Below are 27,448 nucleotides of genomic sequence, written 5' to 3'. Positions count from 1 at the left end.
GCTGCCCGCTTCTGCCTGCCCCTCCCTGGGAGGGGAGCCGTGTGCGGAGGGGGGCTCTGTGCTCCAGGAGGGGCCGGGGCCGGGGCCCTGCCTCCGGGGGCTGTGCATGGGGCAGGCGGGATGGCGGGCGCTGGCTGGGCACCGCCACGCCTGGAGGAGTTCATCCTGACCGAGAGGCTGGGCAGTGGCACCTATGCTACTGTTTACAAAGCCTACAGGAAGGTAATGGGGCTGCTGGGCACAGCCAGAGGGGGATGGGCTGGGAGATGGGCAAAGTGGGGGGGGGTCTTGGGGGTGGAGAGCGGAAGAGCACGAGTGGGAGCTTGCTTTAAACAGCCCCCGCTCAGAGGCCCTGTCTCCCAAGGGAGCCTCTCTGGCTCTGCCCTGGGGGCCCGACCAAGGAGTCTGAGCAGACCTCTCTCCCCAGGCCCTGCCAGCTGGTCGGCCGGTACAAACCCATTCCCTGGCACGGAGCTGGAGCACTTTCAGCCTGGCAGGGACAGCAGGGCTGCTCCTTCAGTCTCGGACTCTTCTGGGTGACTGGGGGCAAGCCCTCGCCCCGTGCCTCAGCTTCCCCATTTGTGAAAAGCGATATGCTCCCGGGGAGGCTGTGTGTCGTATCCTTCTTGCCTGTGAGAGCTTCTGGGGAAGGGGCTATAGAGGGGCAGCGTTGTGGATAATGGTTCCCCTTAAAGGAATGCCTGCCTGGCGTGATTCGCGCTTGAATTACCCTATGGGGAGGTGTTTCCATTGTGCTGCCCCCTACTGTCGTTTCCTTGGGGTCAGGGGCTCTCCTTCCCCATGAGGGTTCCTGGTCAAGAACCCCATCATGCCCCATTCTTGGAGGCTGTATTTCTAAACCAGGCAGTGTCTTGGATCCTGCCTTTTCTCCATCCCCCCCTGTACCCCCCCTCCCCCAGCACTGCATCTTCTGTGATTGCAGAGGGGCGGCTGAGCCGCGGCTCCTCTGGGCTATGCCGGTGCCATATGGTATGATTGACTTGGGAGGTATGGACGATTGATGTGGGATTGAATCGCTTAGGTACTACCTGGCCCCATTACCCACAGTACCCGCGCACCTCACGCTCGCTAATGTATTTATTCTCACACACCCCTGTGGGGTCGGGCGGTGCTATTATCCCTATTGCTCAGATGGGGACATTGAGGCTCAGAGACGCTAAGGTTATGTCCACTGCATGCTAAGCCCAGGCTCTGCCTCTGAGCCCAAGCCCTGCTTCCTTCCACACACAAATCCGTCTGACCCGAGTCAGCAAGCACTCCAGATCCGGGTCCAACACCCTGCTGGAGGGGGCGGGGGGTGTCAGAGCCCAAGTCCCATTGGGACCTGGGTCCATGCCCTGTCGTTTTGCAGTGTGGGCACAGCTCAAGCCGCAGACCTGAGTCAGAAGGGCTGCGTAGTGCAGCATGGCGGATGTGGTAGCACTTCTGTGAGACCCGGGTCCAGCAATTGTAAACGCAGGTTTACAGTGCAGTGTGGACACTCAAGCGTGGGCTTGAAACCAATGCATCCACAAGCCCGTGTCCCATAGGCGCTGACTCCGTAAGTGCTCCGGGGCTGGAGCACCCACGGGGAAAAATTAGTGGGTGCTCAGCACCCACCGGCAGCCAAGCTCCGTTCCCTGTCCCCCCACCCCACCCCACCCCACCTCACCTAACCTCTGCCTCCTCCCCTGAGCACGCTGTGTCCCCGCTTCTCCCCCTAACTCCCAGCGCTTGCTGCCACAAAACAAGCTTCAGGAGGGAGGGAGGAGGAGTGGGAACATGGCGTGCTCAGGGGAGGAGGTGGGGCCGGGGTGAGGATTTGGGGAAGGAGTCCAATAGGGGCAGAGTTGAGGTGGGGACTTTGGGGAACGGGGGTGGGGCAAGGGCAGGAGGCAGTGGGGCAGGGGTGGAGTCAGGGCGGGGCTGGGGGCAGAGGTGGGTCGAGCACCCACCGGCGCCAGAAGAAGTTGGCGCTTATGCCGTGTCCTACAGATCCGGGTTTACAATGTGGTGTAGACAGACCCTCAATGACCTGCCCAAGATCATGCAGGAAGCCTGCATGGTTTCCATTCCCTTTCCAGAAGAACGCCCGGGAAGTGGTGGCCATCAAGTGTGTGAACAAGAAAAGCCTGAACCGGGCATCGGTGGAGAACTTGCTGACAGAGATTGAGATCCTGAAGACCATCCGCCACCCGCACATCATGGAGCTGAAGGATTTCCAGGTGAAGAGCGCTGACTGGGGCTTCGTAGAAGATGCGGGGATTGCTGCGGGTTGGCTAGTGGGTCTCTCCAGCTTCTTGAGGACTCGGAGGGCTAGCTTGGGGGCTTAATGGGGGGATGTGTGACTGGAAGCATGGGTGCCGACTCTGCAGGTGCTCTGGGGCTGAGAAAAAAAACAGTGGGTGCTCAGCACCCACCGGCCGCCCTGCGGATCAGCTCTTTCCCCTCCCTTCCAGGGAGAGGAGCGAGGGCAGGGGGAGGGGACGGAATGGGGTGGGGCAGGAAGGGCTGGAGTGGGGGCAGGAAGAAGCAGGGTGGGAGCTTGGGGGAAGGGGTGGAGTGGGGATGGGGCCTGGGGTGGAGTGGGGGTCTAGCACCCCCCAGGAACTGGGGAAGTCAGTGCCTCGGGACTGAAGAGTTGGAGCAAGGGGCCTCCTGAGCCAACAGCCCTGCCAATTCCATGGACTGGTTGGCGGGAGGCACCTGGGCAATGCTTGTGGTTGGGCCACATACACAAGCCCAGTGCAACCCCACTGGCTTCCCTGGGGTGTAAGTGTGGATGAAGCCAGGCCCCCTGCCTGCAGCCCTGGAGAAGCAGGAGTTAGCCAGGCTAATGCCTGGTACTCCCACCTTGGAGTTACGGGTTAGTTTTCCCCGCTCCCCATCCCTGTTGTGTCACATTTGGATACAAGATAACCCAGCACCCGTCAGCGTGATGGACTCTGTGTGTGTCTTGCAGTGGGACAGTGACAACATTTACCTCATCATGGAGTTCTGCGCTGGGGGGGATCTGTCCCATTTCATCCGGACGCGGAAGATACTCCCAGAGAAGGTGGCGCGGCTCTTTCTGCAGCAGCTGGGTGAGGGGACCCCACCCCTCCCCTCTCACCAGCCCTTGGTTGCAGATCATAGAATCATAGAATATCAGGGTTGGAAGGGACCTCAGGAGGTCATCTAGTCCAACTCCCTGCTCAAAGCAGGACCAACCCCCAATTTTTGCCCCAGGTCCCAAACGGCCCCCTCAAGGATTGAACTCACAATCCTGGGTTTAGCAGGCCAATGCTCCCTCGTCCTTGGGGGGTAATTGCATGATACTTTCACCGCTTCCCAGGTGCAGCAGCTCTGCTCTTGTGACAAATGCCCTGGGGTCCCTAATGCAATGGGCAAGCAGGGGGCATTTGGATCAGGGTGGGGAGGGAAAGCAGGGTAAGAAGGAACGGGAGTGACTGGTCGGGTGGAGTCGTTGAAGGAAGTGGAATCTTGGAGGTGGGGGGAGGGCCGCAGAGTGGGGTGGAGATGATGTTCTGCTGTCCCTCCTATCTCTTACTGGATCTGTTGGTCCTACCAGCGTGTGCCCTGAAGTTCCTTCACGACAGGAATATCTCCCACCTGGACTTGAAGCCTCAGAATGTTCTCCTCAGCTCCGTGGAAAATCCTCATCTCAAGCTGGCAGGTCAGCGTGTGGGCAGGGGCTGGGTGGGACAGGAGTCTGCGGAGGGGCGGCTGGGTTTGTGTCACCGTCTCCGGCCTCGCTCCCTGGAATTGCAGGCAGGAGCGGGGAAAAGGGAGATGCCTCGGTCACTCCTCCAGCTGATGAGTGGCCTTCACAAGCTTTGTAGCCTGGCGCCCTTTTAGCTGATGGCTATAACGGGGAGCTTGGAGGGTGGGTGTGGGTGGGTTTAAGGGGAAGGGAGGTCTCTGGATCCCCATGGGGAATGGGCCTGAGCCCTCAGCTTCCCACTCTAGTAAAGTGAAAACCCCTTTGTGGGTTCTGCATCCACTCTCCACCGAGCACGGGTGGCAGCATGCTTGGCTTCCTCACATGCCGTCCCCCGCCCACATGCTGAGGGGAGTTCAGTCTCTGGCTTCCATTCGGCCCTTGGATTCTTTGCCAGCAAGGCGCCCGGTGGTTACTGTCCTGCGTAGCTGGACTCAGACCTGCCAGCTCGTTCCACCCAGGCCATTGGGTGGTAATAACTTTGAGCCACTCTGGACCTGGGCTGGATTTGAACTGGGCGAAAGGCTCCATATCCCATTACCAGTCCCCTGAGCCATCCATCCTGCCCCTAGTGAGCTTGTTCTAATGTGGCCTTTTGCGTCTCCTTGGCCGCTCCCCTCTCTATTCTTTCTGCTCTCTGCAGATTTTGGCTTTGCGCAGTACATGTCTCCGTGGGACGAGAAGCATATGCTCAGGGGATCCCCACTCTACATGGCCCCCGAGATGGTGTGCCACCGGCAGTATGACGCCCGCGTGGACCTGTGGTCCGTGGGGGTCATTCTTTATGGTACGTCTCCCTGCCTCTGGGCTGGTGGGTGAAGGGGTCAGTCTCTGTTTGCATAAGTGAGATTCTTCAGTCTTTGCCTTCTAGCTGCCTGTATGTTACAGCCGGACCGCTGGAGCCATGGATCTACTAGTGTTGCCATTACGTACCTGGTACCAAGTGCTGGGCAAACCCCAGGAGAACTGAAATTTCAGTCTGGATAATCTCCCCAAAGTCTGGATCTCTTGGATCAGAGTTGAAAATCTCACTGAAACAGACATCTAGGACTTGATCTGGGGTCTTCCCACTCTCTGTGTAGTTGTTTCTGTGCTGTGCATTTGTCACACAAACACGATGAATTTTGCCCCTAGGAGATAGGGAAGTGCTATTACTTTCGTACTACAGATGGAGAACTGAGATGCAGAGAGACAAAGGCCCAGATCCTCAAAAGTTTTCACTGATTTCAATGGGAGTTAGTAGAGTCCTGCAAATCTGCAGATCTCTGCTTTATATCCATGTACCATGCTTGTGGAGCGCGGATTGGATGTGGATACAAAATTTGGGCTCTAGAAGTTAAGAACCTAAATACCTTTGACGATCTAGGCCTAAATAACTTGCTCCACATCACACAGGAGGGAGTCTGAGGTAGAACCAGGAACTAAACTGGGTCTCTTGAGACCCAGTCCAGTGCCTGAGCCATAAAACTGCCCTTAATCCCAAGGTCGTTGTGAGATCTCCTGCAATTTTTACCATCAGAAACAGCCTTTGGGATTTTCAGAACTTACAGTGATTTCCCCCTCTCCCTACCTCCCTTCATCAGATGACCCCAACTCTGAGCTGTGTTTGCTCTATCTCTCTGAATAAGGCAGCAGCCGCTCCCCTCATTCTGTACCGAAAGGACTAACCCCCAGTTTCCACCTTCCCAGAGGCGCTGTTCGGGAGGCCGCCTTTTTTCTCCAAATCATTTGCTGAGCTGGAGGAGAAAATCCGCAGCAACCGGGTGATCGAGGTAACATTGGGCCAGCCAGGGTGTCTCGGGGGCGGGTGATGTCTGAACTTGTACGGGTAGAACTGGCAAACAGGAAGCACTCTGATCCAGCACACTGCAGCAGTGACTATTCTAATGTGTCTGACTCAATCAGGGCAGGCGAAGGCAACTCTGCTTTCACCGAGGAGCCTGCGCGGGCAGCAGGAGTGTGTGTCCACCCAGGGGCGTAGACAATCTGTGCTGATCTGGATTTGCTCCGTAGCTTGCTGCTCCATGGAGCACTGTGTGGCTCGAGAGACCTGGGCCTGCATTCCAGTCCTGAGACTAGAACTTCCTGAGAGAGAGGACTTCAGGGTGGAAGGAGGGGGCAGGTGAAGGAGAAGAGCAAACAAGGCACATAAGTCCAGTGTCTATTGTTCCCCCTGGAAGGGGGAAATAATAGACACTGGATGGAGAGTAAGATGAGGAAAGTCCCAGACACATGGGAAAACCACAGAAATAATTGATCCACGGAGGGCAGTGGCTGGAAAGGGACATTGTTGAGTCAAATTTAGTCCAAAGTGTAGATTTTGTGTTACCCCCCCACATCCGAAAACTTTCTACCAAACCTAAGAGCCGTAGAAATATTTCTATTAAGTTTAAAAAAAAAAATCATTCAAGGGGAAAGAGGATTTTAAAAACCAGCAGTCATTCCCCTGGGGAGTCTGCAAGGCCAGCTGCATGGTGCCCAAAAGTGAAACTGACTTGGAACAAAAATGAAATGGACTCCAAACAAAAGTGGAAGGGACTTGTCTCCTTGCACTGGCTGAGCAGAGGGAAAGGTCAAAGGCAGCACTAGGGCAAGTGAGAAGTGTCAAAATCCTCTGAATAGTCTTGGGTGTAACCCAAATAAGGCAATTGGAACAAACTGCAATTTTTTGGCTTGACAACGTCCAGTTTCACCAGCCCCCGAGGTTCAGAAATCACCAGTCAAGACCCTGAGAAATTGTGAGATTGACTTGAAGATTGAGATTTTTAACAATAATAAATGCTGTGTTCTTTTTGTTTCTCCCCTGGCTTTGGTGACTTGAAGGGATTGGGTTTCCAAGCTTTTTTTTCCCCCACTATCAAAGAGCTGGATTTTTTTTTTTATCAAATGAAAACTGAGATTCTTACATAATCATCCAGCTTCAGGTGCCGGGGCTTTACGAAAACACCAAATATTGTGAAAGTTGGCAAAGCTGAGTGTCCCTTTCAGAGAGACGAGGCCTGTTGTCTCAGTCAGACCGTGCTGTGTTCACCTCTGTCTTGGAGTTGGAGCAAGCTGCATGCCCCGGCCCTGCCTTCCCTGTCATTGCTGCTCAAAGTGATCACCTGTTTAAAAACCAGACTAACTCCCAGCTTCAGCCGGTGACGCTGATGAGTAAAAAGACATGACTGGCTCTGCTGGAGGGCAACCAAAGGGCTTTCTCAGAGACAACAGATCTGTTACAGGCAGAGTCCCACGGGGGAGGTAAATATATCCCACCAACATTGGATGTGGTTGTGGTCATGGTAAGCAGCCACGTCCGCATGGAGACGATATCGTCTCACCTTCCTACAGCGCCCGTCCTCCGAAGGGATCACGAAGCGCTTGGCTGGCCTTCTAGGCAGGAATCGCATCACTGCAGTGCAGACTCCAGCTGTGTTCCACTCCAGAGCTGTCTTCACGGCCCGTGGCAGCACTAGCTGAGAGCCCCTCTTTAAAGAGGGGATGATGATGATTTCGCTGCTAGACCGCCTGCCCCACCTGTTGTGCCTCTGCCATCCGCTGGCAGGCCTGTAATCAGTGGAAGGCGAGAACATGCCTCAGACAGGAGGTGGTGGGTGAGTGAGGCCTGGCAGGGGGGCAGGCTGGCCCCACAGCAGGTGAATTCTGCGTGGACTCCCCTGGAACCAGGCAAACTTGAGGTTAAGCAGCATCACACCTGTGTGACTAAAAGCCCAGAGATGGGGTGTAGCCCAAAAGGGTCTCCTGTGCTTGGCCCAAGGCTGGCAGGGGCTGACAGCCTGCTGAGCCCCGGGGTTGCGGGGAAGGAGCGCACTTTATCACTGCTTCACTTGTTGATGGCTGCAGAGGCCCTGCCCGGAGCAAGGGGAGGACCATCCAAAGGCCTGGGCTTTGGGGATCCAGTGTCTGCATCGGGCACTACTGCAAGGTTGTCCTGCCCAGTTCTGTGCCCTGCCTCTGATGATAGAGACACTGGTAACCTTGGAGAGCCATGTCCAGGTGTGAGAAGTGATCAGTGGAGGGGGCAGGGGAGGAGTGGCTGGGAGATCTCCTAGGGGGCCTCCTGTCCCCATTGGGCCCCCGTACAAGGGCAGTCATATCTGCAGGGGTGACCCTGGCTCCTTCAAGCTGGCCAGGCCTCAGCCATTCAAAGTCGCCGTGTGCAGCTGCCTGTTGTATCTCTCTGTCCCCCAGCTGCCCTGCCGGCCCCAGCTTTCCCAGGGGTGCCGGGATCTCTTGCAGCGCCTCCTGGAGAGGAACCCGCTGCAGCGCATCTCTTTCGAGGAGTTCTTCACCCATCCCTTCGTGGACATGGAGCACATGCCCAGCGCAGAGAGCCTGTGCAAAGCGGTGAGTCTGACTGACGCCGAGAGATCACTCGGGGGCGCGGCTCTGAGGGAGCTCCCATTGGATTTGCCAGGCACTGACCCGGGGCACCGCTGTGAGAAAAGGTTACAGTGCAGTAGGCCTGGTGTATACCAGATCTGAGCCTGATCGCTCTGCTGGTGCAGTACAGATCCTAGCCTTGCCCGCCTCTCTAACCCCCTCCCCTGCCCTCTTCTCTGTGCCAGACCGCGCTGGTAATGGAAGCTGTAAAGAAGGATCAGCAGGGAGACCCCTCAGCCGCCCTCTCTCTCTACTGCAAGGCCCTGGAGTTTTTTGTCCCTGCCCTGCACTGTGAGTGACTAACCCTGTTTCTCCCGCATCTGCCTCTTGTTCTTCGTGGCTGGTGGGAATGGTACCAGGCCCCGCGGGGATGCTGCCCACAACAGTCGCTGGCGACAAGGGCTCACCTGTTGCATGATGTCACCAGTTCAAGTAGCTTCGCTATAAAGTGATCCCCCACCTGAATCCCTTCTCCTCAAGGGCCTTTATCATCGCCCCACTCTGCTCTGGCTGGGACCAGCCCACCAGTCTGGGAATGGTCTCTCAGGGGAAGAGTGGGGATTGGAGGATTGCTGAAACTCTTATTTGGGGGTTGGGAGGAAGCTGGAAGCAGATGGGGCTAATTAGTGTGTGGGTCTCTCACACACACCCCATTCACCCCAGGCCTGGAAACCACCTTAAGTAAAGGAGCTCCGTGCGGGCCAGAAAAGGCCAAGGTGTTGGCTGGACTCCCTGACCCTCCAAGTGTTCTGCGTGGGGTGGGTGGGGGTTAATGTTCTGAGGGTCATTAGACCTAGAGGAGACTCTAACATCCTGGGCTAGGGGTTGGAGTTGTCAGTGTGAACTCATCCCCCATCTTATCTTCCGCAGATGAAACTGATGCTCGCAGGAAAGAAGCGATCAGGTCAAAGGTCAGTGACCGACCATGCTAGAGCAAGGTTGGTCAGCGGTTAGGGTGCTAACCGGAGACTTGAGAGACCAGGGTTCAAGTCCCTGTTCAGCCAGACTCTGTGTGACCTTGGGCAAGTCACTTAGCCTCTCTTTGCCTCAGTTTCCCCTGCTGCACAGTGGGGATAACAGCGCTGCCCTACCTCCCAGGTGGGTGTGAGGATAAATACACCAAAGACTGTGAGATGCTCAGATACTGCAGTGATGAGGGCTGTATTATTTCCTTAGCTACATAGATCTTTCCAGGTTGGATGGGTGAGGCTGGCAGGGGAGGTAGGTAGATGGGAGCTCAGGCTGGAGAAGGTTGGGAACTGGCATGAAGGTGAGAGGGAGCATCCAGGGAGGGTGGGCTGGGTTGGGAGTTGTGTGAGGGTGAGAAGGGAGGGTTGGCCAACAGAACAGTGGGTCCTGCACTATCTCTGGGTACGTCTGGCGCCTCATGTGGGATCCTGGGTATGGTGTCTCGCTGCCTCCATGCTCCTCCACACACCCCTCCTGTGAGAGCCAGCTATGGGTGCTGTGCCCTTGGAGCCAGCCTGGGGGGGATAACATGCTAGGGCACCTCTAAGGCTTGCCACTGCTTCTGCTTTCCTCAGGTGGGTCAGTACATCTCGCGAGCAGAGGAACTAAAGACGCTGGTGACGTCCAACAACAAGACCCTCCTGCAGCAGGGCAACATCGCCAGGAACATCCTCAAAGGTAACGCCCTGGACAGGCCAAACCTCCCTTCCACCCCCAGGGATGGGCCTAGGACAGCTTGTACCATGTGACCAGAGTGCAGGGGGTGGGGCTTAAAAGGGGGAGAGAATGCTGACTCCACTTGGGAGGGTGGGGCTTGCAGGGGTGCTGGTAGCAGGTAGAGAGGGCTGCTCCGTTCCCCCTCGCAGTAGTGAATCCTAGTTTCCCTCCCTGAGCGGGGGTATTCCCTCTGCCTGGGCTGCTCTGAGGCCTCACCCTTTCTTGGACCATCTCATTACAGAGATGTCCAGGGACAAACCCCGCCTGTATGCTGCGTTGGAGGTGGCGTCTGCAGCCATGGCTAAGGTGAGTCCCGGGGTTAAGGGACAGGGTTTGTTGCTTTGGCTCATTGCTGTCCCTCCTTAGCCACCTGATACGCTGGCAGCGGAGGAGGCTAGAGACAGGGTGAAGACCCCTACACGGATAGGGGCAAAGCTAGGGACCAGCCTGGGCAAGATCACTGCTTGGAAGGAATTAGTGGGCACTGGGATCCCAAATCAGTGAGGGCCATAGGTGTTTGAGTAATAATAATAATAATAATAATTTATGCAGTACTTTACAAAGCAACCCTATCGCTATCCCCGTTTTACAGATGGAGAAACTAAGACTCAGGGTGGTGAAAGAAATCTCCCAAAGTAACCTAGTGAATAAGTGGCAGAGTCAGGAAAAGAACCCCAGAGTTCTAATGCCCAGTCCTCCAGCCAATAGGGAAAATTCCCTTCCTGTGACATCACCCACTACGTCGCTTACTCTTGTAGGATTCGCAGCAATGTCCAGCCAAAAGGCAACCTCCCTTCCATGTATTCCGTGCCTTGGGAAACCTGATCAGCTTTGCCAGCCACAAACTGCTGGCTTGCCTGCAGACCCTCTTTAAGCCCATTGTCTTGCTGCAGCTATTCTTTCACATCAAACCTAGTGTAAGCTACACTTTAAAAGGCATCCACTTGTCCCTCCCCCAGAATTGCTGGTTGGTTATATGGCAGGTGGGGGAATCAGTTGCCACTCAACAGACCTTACGCTCCACCCTTAACGCAGCAACACTTCTGCGCTGACCTCAGAGAGCCCGTTGCAAAATATCAACCCAGGTAATTTGGGAGAGGAGCAGAAACAGGAGTGCAGAGGCCAGGTTTGTCCCTCTGCTTCCATGGCAGATGCACGCCAGGGGGCGGCCATCTGAGCCTGTCTGAACGTAACCTTGCAGCACAGACTGATTTGTGTCTTATTTTGCTGGACTGGAGAGAGAACGAAAGCTGAGACCACCGAGTTAATTATTCTACCCCAGAGCTCCCATTGGATGGGAGATGTAGTAATACAGTAACTCCTCGCTTAACGTTGTGCTTATGTTCCTGAAAAATGTGACTTTAAGTGAAACGATGTTAAGAGAATCCAATTTCCCCGTAAGAATTAATGTAAATGGGGGGGGGGGGGTTAGGTTCCAGGGAAATTATTTTTGCCAGACAAAAGACTATATTTTATTTTTTTTAATATATATATATATATAATATATACACACACACACACACATACGCTATATATATACACACCGTATAAGTTTTAAACAATTAAATACTGTACACAGCAATGATGATTGTGAAGCTTGGTTGAGGTGGTGGAGTCAGAGGGTGGGATGCCTTATTGCTAAATGATGAACTAGGACTCAGCTGAGCCCTCAAGGGTTAACACATTGTTGTAAATGTAGCCTCACACTCTACAGAACAGCTTGAAAGGAGGGAGGAGACACAGCATGGCAGAGAGAGACACACACTGTGTGTGTGTGTCTGTCTCTCTCTCTCTCACACACACACATTGCCCCTTTAAGTACGCTGACTGCACTCTAAGTACATTGCCTTTTTAAGTAGATCAGCAAGTTGAGACAGCAGCTGCTGCCAGCAAGTTCCCTCCGTCCTGAGTCCTGTTGTGTCCCCCCATCCCCGGTCCCACTCCTGTTCCATTTCCACAGAGCAGGGGGACATCCTGACATTAGCACCCCTCCCACCCCCGCACAGCAAGCAGGAGGCTCCCGGGAGCAGCTCCAAGGCAGAGGGCAGGAGCAGCACAAGGCAGTGCGGGGAGGGACAGCTGAACTGCTGGCAATTGGTAGCCTACTGGGCGGCTGCTGCACAGGGAACTTAGGGGAGCTGATGGGAGGCTGCTGGTCCACCTTGGTTCCAAGCGCCCACCACTGGCTCCAATGGGCTGCTCTTCCGGCAAGCAGTGGACAAAGCAGGCAGCTGCCAAACAACGTTATAAGGGAGCATTGCGCAACTTTAAACAAGCATGTTCCCTAATTGATCAGCAACATAACAATGAAACAACGTTAACTGGGACAACGTTAAGTGAGGAGTTACCGTACGCTAGAACAGTGTGTGTGAAAGCTATGTCTCCCTCTAGTGGCTGCCCAAGCATCTGTGGCAGCCTTGTCCTTACTCACAGTTACAGAAGTTTTCCTTTTGCTTAAGTAGCAGAGAGGTGGGCGTTTGATGCTGAAGATCCCAGGTCTGAACCCTGCTGAGACCTGTGGGCACCTGGCCACTGTGTTACGTAGTGTCATGGTTCAGGGCTAGCTGCACCTTTGATCCCTCTCATTCTGGCTGAGTGCACCCACCTCTGGCGTCAGGCCTCTTGCCCACACCGGGGCTGGGGTGGAACCGCTGGAGTCTCCCACTCAGACCAGATCTCAGTTTTAGCCCCCCCCCCCCAGGTGTACTAGCTGGGATTGCTCAGCAAGTCCAACTGGGCTTGGCAACTTGCAGGACTTCCGGTTGGTCGGGAGCTGTGGTGAAAACAGAGCTTCAAAGCAACCTTTTCAAAACAAAGTATTGTTTAATCTCAACAGCAGGGACAAAGGGACAAGAGAAAGGACAACAAACAGTTTACGAGCATATCTGTTTTAGCTAAGGCTTAGGTAGGCCTAGCTTCTCTAGACACCCCCATTTCGCAGACTGGGGTTCAATCTGTTTCCCCATAACTCTGTGTCTCCCCCCCCCGTGCCCCACGGGTTCAGTTTTTATCCACTCCAAAGTTCTTTGTTTCAGTTTCCCATCTGGATTTCCCCCTCCCTTACCAGTCCAGGGACTGTTGAATTCAGCATAGTCAGAGGCAAACTTCAAAGGGACTGATAACTGCATTGTCCCTTTAAGTGTCAGGGAATGGAGGGCTATTAGAGTGTCTGTCTGCTTTCCTGCCTAGTGGGCAAACTAACGCCTGAATTAACCCTTTGTAATCATAAAACAAACACACAGACAGACTCATAATAGCCATGAAATATTACAGGCAACATCCTTTACACATGCTCACAGAAGCGAATGGCCTGTGCTCATATCTCTGTCTATTTGAGGATTTCTCTCTCCAGGACTCAGGAGATGTGCTGGGTGACCCTGGGCAAGCTACATCACCACCCTGTGCCTCAGTTTCCCCATCTGTGAAATGGAAATAATGATCCAGCCCTCCCTTTGTAAAGTGCTTTTAGGTCTACTGCTGAATAGTGCTAGATAAGAGCTTGGTACTGTCAATGTATGAGCTTTCTCTCCTGCCTCTCCTCACTGATGTTATGCAGTGTCTGGGAGTTTATCTGTAACCTCCTGGGGTCTCTGTTCCAGGAGGAAGAGGGCAAGGAGGACTCTGACACACTGGATCTCTACCAGCAGAGTCTGGGGGAGCTGCTGCTTATGTTAGCTGGTGAGTTACAGCCTGCAGTGGGATTCCAGCTGGCGCGGCTGGAATCTAGCTTAGCAACAGAGACTGTGCATGCTGCTATTCTGTGCAGCGCTGGAGGCTAACGCTGCCTGCTCTCTCTCCAGCAGAACCTGTGGGCAGGAGACGGGAGCTGCTTCACTCGGAGGTATGAAATGGGGTTGTCCCCTTCACCTGCTCTCCCGGAGGAGCAGCCCAATGGGGATTTCGGTTACAGGCTCCCTTGGCTTTAGAGTTTGCCTCCATTCCTTCCTGCTAGGGCTGATGGGATGACCCACGGCCAGATACTGAGAGCCCTTTGCCAGTGGCGAGATCTCTGCCAAGGGGAGAGGCAGAAGTTTCATTACTCCAGGCCAAGTTCTGGGTCAGCGACAATCCTGCTCTGACCCCCCTGGGGACGGGCTAGATCAGGGGTGGGTTTGTGGGGGAGCTCAGTGAATCACATCCCGATAGGTGAAAAAGCAGCATTATCCTGGGCTCAGGAAGATCTAGCAGGAACCTGGCCAGGAGATGGAAGGAAGAACTCACATGGGGTTGCTGCCTCTCTTACCTGCTGCGCAGTTCTAGAGCTGCTGCATAGGCCCCATCTTGCCTCCGCTTCTTGGAGTGGTGGAGAGGAGGAGGAACAGCCCCACAGCCCAGCAGCAGCCCTCCGTCACCTTCCCTGGTTTCTGCCTGGCACCCAAAGCCCACAAATCTTGGCAGCTGCAAAGGACTGTGGGATATGGTGGGTCGCAGGACAATTTTTTGTTGTTTTTCAAATAAAAAGCACTGGTCTAGAGTGGATTATAACAGTACCTAGCACCTGTTGTAGAGCATGTTCCATCCCATTTTACGAATGGGGAAACTGAGGCAGGAGGAAATCACTTAGGTAGTCTGTAGCTGAGCTGGGAACAGAACCCAGCTCCCCAGGAGCCAGGCTGGTGCCCTAACCACTAGACAACACTGCCTCCCTTGCACTAAACAAGCTCGATGAATCCAAATCAGCCTCCTTAACGCTGATGCTTCACCTCCCAGCTGCACTCCCATGGTGGTCCTTGCAGCTACTGGTAGAGTCTCCTGGATCCCAGCTGTCCCCTGCCCCCCGATTCCTCCCCAGATGATCCTCCTGGCTGAGGAAGGTTGGTCCCAGCTCTCTCCTGAGGCTAACCATGTTGCCGTCTCCCAGGGAACCAAACCAGGCTCCCTGCCACTAAGCTGCCAAGCCAGCCTTTCCCAACCCCCTGAGCCAGCATCATTTAGCTGCCGGCTCACGCTCAGCTGTGACTCCTGGTCAGGGAGCGGGACGAGTGATTGTTTGTGTCTCGCCCGCAGATTCAGACTCTGATGGGCCGGGCTGAGTACCTGAAAGAGCAGATCAAGGTACAGCAGGGCTGGGAGTTGTGGGGGAGGATTCATGCGTGGAGTGGCGGCTGCGGTATAAATGGATACTTGGGAACGTAAGAGAACGGCCTGGGTGGGATGGGGGGACATTGGGGGCACTGGGAAGGTGGGGGCGGTATGTTGGGGTGTCTGGGGACTAGATAGCGACTGGCCCCTGGATGCAACGTGTGATGAGAACCCCCCTCTGTGTTCCAGATGAGGGATGCGCAATTCATGGGCAAGGAGATGCTGTCGGAGTCTGTCCGGAGCTGTGAGTGTGATTGTGCCTTGTACAACACCTGCCTGTCCCCCTCGCTGTTCCCTACTGCCAGTCCCCACTGCCAGCTCCCCTCTGCCTCCCATTAGCACTGTTCCCCCGCCCCCCCCCCGCAACCCTGCCGCACCAGTCCCTACGCAGCTCCACGCCAGCTGCCCTCCCTTCTCCACCTGGCTGTGTCTCCTTCAGTCTGCCAGCTTCTCGCTGCTCTGTCTGCCCCGCTAACCCTGCCCGTGGGGTCTCCCCTCCCGTCCTGTCCCTCCGTTCTGCCTCCCACCCCATGGAGCCTCTGTGGAGAATGTGCAGGGTCCATGTGAAAGCCAGGGAGATGGCAACGGAGGACAAAGCCCCTCTACCCCCCAAGGCTTCTGACCCCTCTGCTCAGAATTTGATTTTGGCTCCCCGCGACCCACTGCCACCTTCTGGCTGTCTCCCCAGCTCCCACCTAGGGCCTTGGCTGCGCTTGCTCCTACTACAGACCCACACCCACCTGCCATCTTCACCTCTCTCCCGTCTCCCTTCTACTTCTGAATGGTTCCTTAAAGTCCTCCCACAACCCCTCCTGCCTCTCCAGCTACCACCCACTCTTCTCCTCCTCCTCGTCCCCTCCTCGAACCTGCTGCCTGCTCCTGCCCCACTCCCAGCTCTCTCCTGCATCCTCTGTAGTCCGGCTTCTGCCCCGACTGGCCCAGCTCTCACTGAGACAGCCAGTGACCTGCTCCTGGCCAGTTCTGTGGGCCTGTCCAGATGCTCCTTCAGTGTCTCTCTCTGTGGCCCCATGTCCTGCTGTCCATCAGTGTCCTGTCAGGCTCCATCCTTGGTCCCCTCCTGCTCCTGCCATGCTCCATCCCTGGGCGACCCCATCTGCTCTCACGCCACCAATTGTCAACTCCTTGCTGACAACTTCCAGATATGCCTCTGCTCCCCCGTTCAGCCCTGCATCAGCCACTCCAGTAGTCCCTGCTCTGGGTCCTATCTCCATGTGTGTTCATCCTGCCCGTTGCCTGTCTGATCACACCGCCCCCTACTCCCACCTGCTGCCTGGCCAGCTCCTCGGCTTAGATCTCCTTCGCCCCTTAGTGGCTCCTCGCATCCTCTCGCACCACCCCCTAGGCCAGGAATAGCCTGGATCCGGCCTGGGCTCTCTGCAGACACAGGCCCTCCAGACACAGCTTCAGCGCTGCCCACCCCTCTCAGCCCCTCGCCCAACTCTCCCAGTTCCTACGTCACGGACAAAAATCCAAATGTCTTAATGCTGCTTAAGCCATTCCTCTCCATTTATCTACCTCGCCTGGCACGCGAGATGCACACATAGCAGTCGGCACATCCCCTGATGGTTCCCGTGCCCCTTCCGCCGTCTCCTCCCGGGCTGCTACATCTAATCTAGACTGTACGCCCTGCGGGGAAGAGACCGGTTGTCTGTACTTGGCTCTAAAATGCCACGCCTCCCTTGTGCGGCTTACAACCACCCCAGGTGGTGAAGAGTGGCTGGATTTAAGAGCAGGTGCCTGGCCAGCCCCACCCCTCCAGGCTCCTGACCCGCCGTGTCACTTTTCAAAATCCCATCCTGGGATCCTTACGTTGGAATCAGGAGAAGTAGCAATACCCAGAGCCAGGAATGGAGAAGAGGTTGAAGCCTAGGTGTCTCCCCTGCTCCTGGCTGCCTGGGATCGGAGGTGGGGAAGGGGCTGTGGCTGTCCCCTCTGTTCAGTGGGGTAGGGTAAGTGTCCCTATGCATGGGGATGGGGCTTAGGGAAGGTCTTGGTGCTTGTCCCACTCTGAACTTGGAACGGTTTGATGGGGAAGAGGGCGCGATCGTCCCCTCCCCGTTTGATTGGGGTAGAAGCAGGCCTTTGTGCCTTCTCTCTGCAGCTTGGGGGAATCCACAGGTAGCTGCTAATCCCTATCCTCTTTGTGCTTGACTGGTTAATTGGAATAAGCTGCCAGGTGGGACCATTTCTCCGTCCCAGAGGCTGGTAGCTCCCCGTGGGGGCAGGAGGCTGCTGTGGGGATCCTTTTATTTCTTCTTGAACAGATCTGGAGCCATAAGGAGGGGCAAGGGTCTGTCTGTCCTGCGTCCCTCTCCTAAGCTTGACAGATCACAGGGGGATGCCCTTTCCCTTTGTCCTGTCAGCAGAGGGGATGAGCAGAGGGGGGCGGGCAGGTGTTCAGAGGGGCCCCCAGAGGCAGCCCTTAGAACTGAAATAGACATGGGGCGCTTGGCTCTGTGCCTCCATGGGAAGGGCTAGTTGGAAAGGATAATGCTCCAGAGAATGTGCTATAAGGAAGGGCCCCTTCCCGCACTGGGCATGGGCCAGATTCAACAGGGCCAGGGCAGAAGCTAAGGGGCATGGATGGCTCAGTGCCTCTCCCTGCTCAGGTGACATGTTGGGACTGGGATGGGGGGAGCAGGGTGCTGTCCCTACAAGTACCTCTGCACTGGCTGATCTGACCCGTCGTCCAGATTTTTCAGCACTTGGGAGTCCAGCAAATCTGTGTGATCCACTGAGCTGGAAAATGAGAGCTTTGTTCTCCCTGCCGGGATGCAGCATAGAGAGCCAGGAGGGGACGTCCTCTCTCTGCTGCTGTTGGACTCGCTCTCCCCCGGTTTACCTGTATCCCCTTCCCACAGATTCTCCTCCCTGCTCTGCACAGTCATGTGACCAGCAAACCTGGCGAACACCCGCCCCCCCCCGCACCCTGAGCTCTTTTCTCCCCTGCTGCACCCCAGGCTGCGGGGAAGAGGGGGGCTGTGGGCGTGTGACATGCGTGACAGCCTGGCACGGCAGAGGGAGAGCTCTGCTCCAGCCCCGGGAATAGTCCAGGAAGCCTGGCTGGGTGTCAAGAGGATTTAACCCTTTAATGTTTAGTTGGCTCTCACCTCATGCTCCCAGGGTGGCATGCTGGGAGCCAGGCTCTGTGCAGATACTTGTCCGCACTCTTAAAATTATTTATATTTTTGATAGCAGTGAACTGAAATATTTTAAATACCCCCCCCTCCCCCATCCCAGGTCTAAGATCGCTGCTGGGGAACGAGTCACTTCTCTCCTGAGTTCTCTGCCGAGGCCTGAGCTCCTGGGCTGCTTCCCCCTGCTACGGTCTGTGGCCCTGCTCGCTCTTACATTGAAACAGGGATCCACGCTCCCTGGACTCCCATTGCTCGGCCAGCTCTTGGTGGCTTCATGATCTGAAAAATAGTCTCTACTCCTTATGGGTGTAAACGTTCACATGGTGAAGGTTTACAATGTGTAAACGGGGGTAGCGGTGTATGCCCGAGTCTTCAGGCAGCCTGAAACAATAGCTCTGAGAAGTGTGAATTGCTCCCATTCGATTCTGTGGGCATGTTGACTCTGAAACCTAATGTTGGCTTATGTGTCCATGTTGTTAACTATAACACCCCTGATCAAAGCAGCCGAGAGAGAGGGAAGACCTGCACAGTCTGCTGCGAGTGGCGTCTTCTTTCCGTGACCGGCGGGCAGCGCTTGGGAGGGTGCCACCCTTTATTTTCCCAGCCTGACCCCTGTAGGAGGAAGAAGGAAGTGCAAGCCCTAATGTGCTGTGACTCACATACTCATGCTATTTGCTTTTTGTCCATTTTCCGGGCCCTGTCTGTGCCTGCCAGCCTGAGTCTCTGTATATTTTAATGACACAGGATGAATTCTTGGCCTCCTGTTTACAACAAATGACGTTGTCTCACCAAAATGTCCCCTCCCAGCTACTGTGCAATGTGCTAGTTGGTTGCTGCTATCCGCCCCAGAGGTGGCTGCATTTAATGGTAAATTGTACATATATGGTCTGTGAAATGCTCTGGGCTCCTTGGCCACGGAAAGGCGCTATATAAATGACAGGACCCAGCTGTTGTCCTTGCAGTATGTGCAGTGAGGAAAGTGGCACCTGGCCCACCCGAACAGGGGCTTGACTCTCAGTAGAGGTCTCGTAGATGTCTGTTACGATCTGAAGACATGAGTGAAGGCCAGGATTTTCAGAGGGACTAGTGATATTTTGGTGGGTGTCAGACCTGAGACCCTTTTAAAGTGCTAAGCAGATCTCCTCGGAAAATCTGATCCCTTTCAAGTGCATCGAGTCTGGCACCCAAAACCACTGGTGACTCTGGAGATGCTCAAGGAACAGTGTTTGTGGCTCCCATGTGTTTGCACCCACAATTATTTGCACCTGCAAAATGGGAGGCTGGGCTTCCAAATGGGGTTGTAGCCTTTCTGTGCCCCCCCGCCCTGCCCTGGACCCCTGTCTCTCAATCACCATGTGACCAGGCCATTGATCAGCACCTAGAACATAGGGGCGTGTGAATTTAACACTGAATGGAGGGAAGTGCTTCCCCCCCCTTCTGTCTCTTTCTCCTTCCATCTCTCCTTACTCACATGCTGATGGAGGAAGGAGGTCAGGGGCTAATGGAGCTTGCGAGCAAAGTAGCTTTTCGGCTGCAGGCCCCACTACTGCCGCTCCCCTCATACGTGAGCAGATGGGGAGTGGGGATTTGATTTAGACATGAAGGGCTCAGCTCATCACATTTGACATAAAAATGCTTCCTGGAGGCCTGGAGGGGGCATTTTATGATGATGATGATTATTTTAATCCTACATCTTCCCTGCAATAAGCTCTTGAGCGGCGTAGAATGGGGTAGCCATGGGATTCCGGCATTAGTGCTCTGCAGTGGGCATGGTGCCATAAACCAAGCTCCTCTTGCAACAGCTGTGGGGATAGTCCTGTGTGTCAGGCATACTGACTCCAAGTGACCATCCACCTTTCTGTCTGGGGTAATCCGTGCACAAGAGCTCTCTGCCCCCTGGGTGCATCTGCTTAGCAAACTCAGGACAGTGCCGCTCGGCATCTGGTAAAATGATGCTAATTATAGGAGTATCTTCTACTGCCCGGTCTCCTCAGTATGGATGGATCTGCATATCTTACATGCAGTGTGGAGGGTTAAAAGCAGAGAACCAGGGAGCCCCAGGGTTGGTAAGAAGATATGAAGTCTTTCCCTGTCCCCTTGATCATGAAAGCTCAAGATCACTTGACCTTCAGCCCAGTGGTGAAGTGACCAAAAGCATTTTCCGCCTGATGGGTAGCTGGTTACATATCCTGAAGTAAACTGGTTCCATAGAATCATAGAATATCAGGGTTGGAAGGGACCTCAGGAGGTCATCTAGTCCAACCCCCTGCTCAAAGCAGGACCAATCCCCAATTAAATCATCCCAGCCAGGGCTTTGTCAAGCCTGACCTTAGAAACTTCTAAGGAAGGAGATTCTACCACCTCCCTAGGTAACGCATTCCAGTGTTTCACCACCCTCCTAGTGAAAAAGTTTTTCCTAATATCCATCCTAAACCTCCCCCACTGCAACTTGAGACCATTACTCCTTGTCCTGTCCTCTTCTACCACTCAGAATAGTCTAGAACCATCCTCTCTGGAACCACCTCTCAGGTAGTTGAAAGCAGTTATCAAATCCCCCCTCATTCTTCTCTTCTGCAGACTAAACAATCCCAGTTCCCTCAGCCTCTCCTCATAAGTCATGTGTTCCAGACCCCTAATCATTTTTGTTGCCCTTCGCTGGACTCTCTCCAATTTATCCACATCCTTCTTGTAGTGTGGGGCCCAAAACTGGACACAGTACTCCAGATGAGGCCTCACCAATGTCGAATAGAGGGGAACGATCAAGTCCCTCGATCTGCTCGCTATGCCCCTACTTATACATCCCAAAATGCCATTGGCCTTCTTGGCAACAAGGGCACACTGCTGACTCATATCCAGCTTCTCATCCACTGTCACCCCAGGTCCTTTTCTGCAGAACTGCTGCCTAGCCATTCGGTCCCTAGTCTGTAGCTGTGCATTGGGTTCTTCCGTCCTAAGTGCAGGACTCTGCACTTATCCTTATTGAACCTCATCAGATTTCTTTTGGCCCAATCCTCCAATTTGTCTGGGTCCCTCTGTATCCTATCCCTGCCCTCCAGCGTATCTACCACTCCTCCCAGTTTAGTATCATCCGCAAATTTGCTGAGAGTGCAATCCACACCATCCTCCAAATCATTTATGAAGATATTGAACAAAACCGGCCCCAGGACCGACCCCTGGGGCACTCCACTTGACACCGGCTGCCAACTAGACGTGGAGCCATTGATCACTACCCGTTGAGCCCAACAATCTAGCCAACTTTCTACCCACCTTATAGTGCATTCATCCAGCCCATACTTCTTTAACTTGCTGACAAGCATACTGTGGGAGGTGTCAAAAGCTTTGCTAAAGTCAAGAAACAATACATCCACTGCTTTCCCTTCATCCACAGAACCAGTAATCTCATCATAGAAGGCGATTAGATTAGTCAGGCATGACCTTCCCTTGGTGAATCCATGCTGACTGTTCCTGATCACTTCTGTCCAGTCCTGTTCTTAACAGATAGGTCTCCGTATGACAGGAGCCTACCTTCGCTGTTGGCTCCAGCTGCCTCGTTGGCAGCCTTAATAAGAATCAAGTGGTTTAAGAAACCTGAATGATCCAGTCGCTCCTACAGGAATCCCTTTGAACAGGATGTTGCAAGCTTGCACCATATGTGATGTACCTGTTCTGTAGATAAACAGAACACCAGCCCTGAAGTCCTCTGTTTCCTTTCACCACCCTTAAAATTCACTTCCTACAGGAGCACTGTCGGCTTGAAATCTTGTCTGTTTTTTTTTTTGTTTTTTTTAAAGTGACTTAGTGGTTTCAGGTCCTGCCCCTAGTTCCCACGGCCAGATTTTGTGATTGGTTAGTAATCACACAGCCCAATTTAAGTTGTTGGTTTTTTCCCCTTCCTTTGCTATGTGAGACCCACATAAACAGAGGAATCTGTCTGATGAAACAGGGGAAAAAGTGAAATTGACTATTCACAATATGCAAAGCGAAGACAAAAACAGAATGATATTTCTCTCTTATAAGAAGTAGTCTTGGAAGAGTTCGATTTTATTGGTAAATGTTGAAATGCATCGATTTTACCGTACACACACACAAACCAAAAAATATTTCCATCTATAATAATCAAAATGTACAGACAGGCAAAGTAAATAAAAAATGCTGCTTTGAGCAATTGTTAGTTTGACTCCAGGATATTTACTTTGTATATTTGAATGTGATGTTGACAATTTGTGTTTTCACAGTTCTAAATTGTTAACTTTTTGAATCTCAACATTTCCCGTCCTTCAGTAATTACTGTCTCTCCCCACTCCACCCTTTCATTTCCCAAAACTTGGACAATTTAAATTGATAAAAGTTTAAAAAAAAAATAGCTGAAAACCTGTAATTTTGCGCGAGAACATTTTAAAATAGATAAAAATCTTTAAAAATCCTTTAAAATAAACATGTCAAAATTATCAAAAAATAAAATCGAATTCCACCAAGCCTCATTATACTGTAGATGTCATTCCAAAATGTTACTTACAATTGCAAGTAAACCAATTTCCAACAGAAGTGATGTTTTTTAAAGTTGATGTCCTTTTAAAAAAAAAAAAAAAGGGAACAGTGCTGTTGACCTGATCTAAAGCCCAGTGAGATCAGTGGAAAAGCCCCATAGGATTTGGATTTAACCCAGCTCTTGTGGGTCGATCTTCCCAAGTTTCCTGGGATTGTTCCCATTGAGGGGGCGTGGCAATCCAAACCCAACTCACTGCATTTACATTCTGACCCATTTCAAGATCCTAAAGACCTGATCCAGTGGCCATTTAAGCACATGAGTCTTTGCTCTGGCTTCAGCAGCTGTTGTTGGATCAGACACAGATTTCCTCCGGCGGCAGGGAGAGCAAATGGCAGAAGCCAGGCTGTCAGAGAGCAACAAGCCAGCTATCTCTGCAGAGATCTGCTTGCTATGGGGCTGCAGTTTCCATTGCTCATAAATCCCCCTGGGGTCCAGAGTGGAGTTGCAGGCATGCAGCAGGAGTTAAGGTGGCTATTGGCCAGGCTGTGAGCATGTCATCGAGGGCAGCTGTGATCCTGGCCATGCTCTCCCTTCTGCCCTAGAAAATCTGGGGTCTGATCCAACACCTGCTGAAGCCAGAGCATGACCAGGCCCTTAGGATTCTGAAATGAGGTGAATGGGGTTGGGATGGAAATTAGCTGCGTCTTTATGGAAAGCAGTGAATTGTGTTGCACAAGCAATAACCTTTGAGCTCCTGATGGCCTTGCAGAACAGTCGCTCTTCCTGTCCGTTTAGCAGCCTGCACCGTTCAATGCTGGATGAAAAAACACCAAAGTTCGTTCATTCCAAAGGCCCTTAATCAGTGGTCCCTTTCAGGTCAGACTCAGCACCAGCGTGGCTTGCGCTTGGATGCTGTTAAACCTTGTGGTGGGGATGGCTTTCCCTGGCCCTTATTTCCCACTGCCTTCCTGACTGTGAACCCCTATCCCTACAGAATGAAAAGGAGGAGAAGGATGCAGCATGTCACTCTGTCCAGTTTCCCGCATCCTGGTCCCTGCTCCCTTCCCCACATTAGCAGGGAGCACAGCTTGGCTTAAGAGTAGCTCTGAGAATCGTTCTTCCTGAAGGAGCTGGGCTGGAGGTTAAGTTTTAAAGGCAACGGCTTCTGATTGCAGACAGAACTTTCCATGATCAGCAAGGCTGGGAAATAATATAGAAAGGCCCTGACGTTGTGTGGTTATATTGGTTTTAAAACCTTGCTTGCCTGTGTTTTCTGGTGCCTTGCTAAAAATCCAGATTCATACAACCTGTAGAAAGTTCTGAGTTCTGTAATTCAGAGGAGCACTGTCTGCACAATGGGGCCCCGATCTTGGTTGGTCTGTAGGCAGTACCATAATAAGCATGATCAATAATTGTCCTGGAGTCCAGCAGGCCAGGAATGAACAAAGATTCAGTCTGATGTCTCAACCATGTAATTTATTATTTTGTTGTTCCATGGTAGCAGATCATGGCCCCAGTGTGACACCCCAGTGCCTGCACTGAAGAGTTCACAAGCTAAGTAAATAATCTTCCATTTTCCGCCCCCCCCCCTTTGTTTCCTCTGTCACAGCCTGTACTCTGCAGTAACACCCAGGTGAGCATGGATCCCCGGGGGATCAGTACAGCACCCAAGGCAACAGATACCGTCCGACCTCCTCGCCATCAGCTTCCTCATCTGACTTCCCACCCAGGAATCATGTGCGTGCATCGCGGTTTGCGTACGTGTATTAACAGACACTTGGCTGGTTTCTATACACGCTGTCACACTAGTTCCAGAACAGGAGGTTATCTAGAGGGTTTCACTTATATGCACTGTCTGGTGATTTTACATATGTATATACGCAGTATATATGTACAAATCATTGTAAAAAATGGGTTTGTCGTATGTTAAGCAAAGAGAGAATTAAAGAAGACCTTTTAGTATTTAATGTCAAGGAACAACCTTAGCTCCATTGCTGACCCCTGCCTGGGTAGCTAGGGGATAATGACAAGATTTAGAGCTTAAAGGGTTGATCATACAAACAGGGCATTTGTGTGGTGTTGCTGTAGACTACTGGCCTTTAGGGACCCCCTGAGGGACATGATAACAGAAGGCAGGGGGCTTTAGCGGTACCTTCCTTAAGGATTTGCTCTCTACGGCTGCTTTTTCCACACTCACTGCCTCTCTGCAACAGAGTCGTGGATAGAGGGGCTGGGAAGGGTCTGAGGGGGATCTGAGGAAAGGGTCTAAGTCCCATCCCCCTGGCTGCAGGATGGTATGAATGTATTGCTGCCTAATCCCCAGTTGCACACTTCGATCCCTCCAATCAGGGGCTCCGTGACTGCGGCAGACGGCCTATTCCACCCTCGCATCTCCTTCACTGTTTAAAAAGCGGGATAAATATTGTTTTCTTCATTTTAACTCCTGCAGATTTCCCCCCCCCCTAAACTCTCCATCATCCCCTGCACTGTGTGCTCATCTTTCCTTTTGGCCATACATGTTCCTTTCTCCTCACAAATCCTCGTCTAGGACACCTTTTTAACAAAATCCTGTCTCCTGATTGGCCGGTGATATACAACCAGCACTTGGCTCCCTGTCCACAACCTGAGGGAAGAGAAAGGAAGGAGCTTGCCCCTCCTTGGCCCCACGGGGCTGAGCACCTCTTGTGAGAGTCCTGGTTTCTTTCCTGAAATCAGCGAGAGCTGAGAGCACTCAGCACCTTGCAGGATCAGGACCCTCGGGATCTATGGAAGAAAAGCACTTAGAAGGGCCTGATCCAAATCAATGGATTAGGCCCTTAGTCTTAGTATTATCTACTGTGCACCTTTAATCCCGGTAAAAGCCACACCAGAGCATCTCCCAGTGACTGGAATCTATTTGGTGGAGCTTTTACCAATTGTGTTTTAGTTATTCAGGGCTCTGTTTTTTTAAATTGAATCCTAAGCTGACTGTTAAACAGACCCGTCAGTAGTAGCTTGTTTTTAAGACTGACGGGATTGGAAATCCAGCCAGCCGCTTAGAAAACACTCACTGGTATGGGAAGGCCAAACGACAGCTAAAACTGCAGTTTGCTCCTGAGGGCTGGGGACAGATCCATGAGCTGGATGCTTAGGTGAGCCATGGCGCGCTGAGTGGAGGTGATGTGCCATACCGTACGGAGCACTGACATGCGCAGCACTCCAGGTCGGTCGTGGCTAGAGCTGGGTGAAGAAACTTTTATTTTTTCCAGTTAAAAATGCAGATTTGGCAACACTGAATTGTTTCACGAAGTCATGGTGATTCTGCTGAATTGTTTTGGTCTATTTAAAAAAAAAAGGGGGGGGGGATGGGCTTGAAACTGCTTTGAGTTCCAATCTGTCTCTGAATTTTATTATAATGTGGTCAAAATCAAAACATCATGTTTTGATTTTGTTAAAACAAAATTTCATTTGCCCCAAATCCATTTTTGTTGTTGACCTTCCAGACTTGCCAGTGAACCAAAAAAATCGATTTACCCAGCTCTAGTGCTGACTCGAGTACTACAGATGTGCCTTCGTCAATGGATCAGTCAGCTCCCTGCTCCTACATCAGAGATCTCAATCAGTCTAGTCGCTCCGTTTGGGGGCAGAATTTCACTGTGTGCATCGTGTGTCCTCCCCAGTCTCTTTCTATAATACCGTGTCCCTAACAAGCATTCTCTCAGGCTGTAGCAACACTGTCCTGAAATGGCTGGGGAGAGATTAAGCAAGCTAGGGGACCAGAACGGTTCATGCCAACCCTAAGAGCATTGGTCCTACATCTGTGTACTGTATTGTCTGAAGCCAAATACGCCAGCTTGAATTTCTCCTGACTAATTTTCCTGCCCTTTATTTCTGTAGATCCTGGACTATCCCAGACAAGGGGAGTCATTTGCTATGGGGCAAAGGGGGCAGTTACCCCTCCCAGACCTTGATTTGCCCCTCCGCCCTGACTTTTCATAGGTATATATGCTCCATTTCTCTCCCCCCCCCCCCCGACTTTGCAGGATATAATAAAATCACATATAATGTACTATATGCTGACAACTTTCCCCGGCTCCTGCACTCCCCTGAAACGCTGCAGGCCCCGGGCCAAACTCATCCCACTGGAGGTCATGACAAAATTCTGATTGGGATGAGGATTTGGCCTTATTCCCATGCCCCTATCCCTGGGTGCTGAATTGCTAACCGCCAATTCCCCCTAGCACTGGGTTTATTGGGTCTTGCTGTTTGGAGCTGCTTTGAGCCACAAGCCTGACTGATCCTTTCCTCCCTGTGACAGTCTTTATTTATAGACATCACTTAACCCTGAAACCCCCAGCATTAGTTTGGACTGAACTGACCCTTACCTCATCTCTTATTTTTGGTTATGATTTTTCTTTTTGTCCTGCTTGTAGAATGTTGGGCTGACGAGTGAGCTCCTCAGAGCCACGGGCAGCTCCTCTGGCTCTGGCCACTGTTGGTTTGAAACGTACGGGAGGGAACGGTAAATGGCAGTAGTAGCTTGGCAGGAGGCAGCGCTCTGGGAACGGGCCCAGCACCGCTCAGAGCTTTTCTCAAAGTCTGCTGCGTTGAAAGAAAATGTAATTGATTGGTGGCTTTATTAAATAATTTTCCAAACACTCTAGTCCCTAGTTCCTTTCTTCAGGGCCCAGCTCAGACACAGAACCATCATTTATTCAGCTGGACACAGACCAGATATTGCATTTTGTAGGGGATGAGCATCTCTGTTCACACAGGGTCTGATTAATGAACCTTGCAGCCCCTGTTCCTAATACTGACCCAGCCCAGGGGAATAGCAAACCCACCCGCCCACATTTGCTGTCAGCCACCAAGAATGACTTTACTGGGGGCTTGGGCACCTGCAATTATTCTGTGCCTTGCATAATGACAGGTTTCAGAGTAGCAGCC

At 52.8% G+C, this 27,448-nt stretch overlaps 1 protein-coding gene across 2 annotated transcripts; it reads left to right on the top strand.

Annotated features, from left to right (window-relative positions):
* Window positions 1-27,160, top strand: ULK3 (unc-51 like kinase 3). 2 transcript variants are annotated; one of them, XM_084642321.1, is made up of 16 exons: window positions 1-222; window positions 2,085-2,225; window positions 2,963-3,083; window positions 3,572-3,676; window positions 4,365-4,508; window positions 5,411-5,493; window positions 7,916-8,071; window positions 8,293-8,398; window positions 8,978-9,018; window positions 9,652-9,754; window positions 10,035-10,099; window positions 13,393-13,471; window positions 13,594-13,634; window positions 14,801-14,848; window positions 15,065-15,119; window positions 24,132-27,160. In XM_084642321.1, exons 1-16 carry the CDS (start codon window positions 121-123, stop codon window positions 24,146-24,148), a joined length of 1,407 nt encoding a protein of 468 aa, XP_084498447.1. In that variant the 5' UTR covers window positions 1-120; the 3' UTR covers window positions 24,149-27,160. The 2 variants fall into 2 exon arrangements, with proteins under 2 accessions (XP_084498447.1, XP_084498446.1); XM_084642320.1 differs by having other exon boundaries at window positions 5-222; window positions 13,597-13,634.
* The last annotated feature ends 288 nt before the right edge of the window (window positions 27,161-27,448 follow it).

This window comes from Lepidochelys olivacea, assembly GCF_965140295.1.
Source record: "Lepidochelys olivacea isolate rLepOli2 genome assembly, chromosome: 10".
In the NCBI taxonomy this organism is placed as follows: Eukaryota; Metazoa; Chordata; order Testudines; family Cheloniidae; genus Lepidochelys; species Lepidochelys olivacea.
This window is presented reverse-complemented; position numbering and strand designations above follow the sequence as displayed.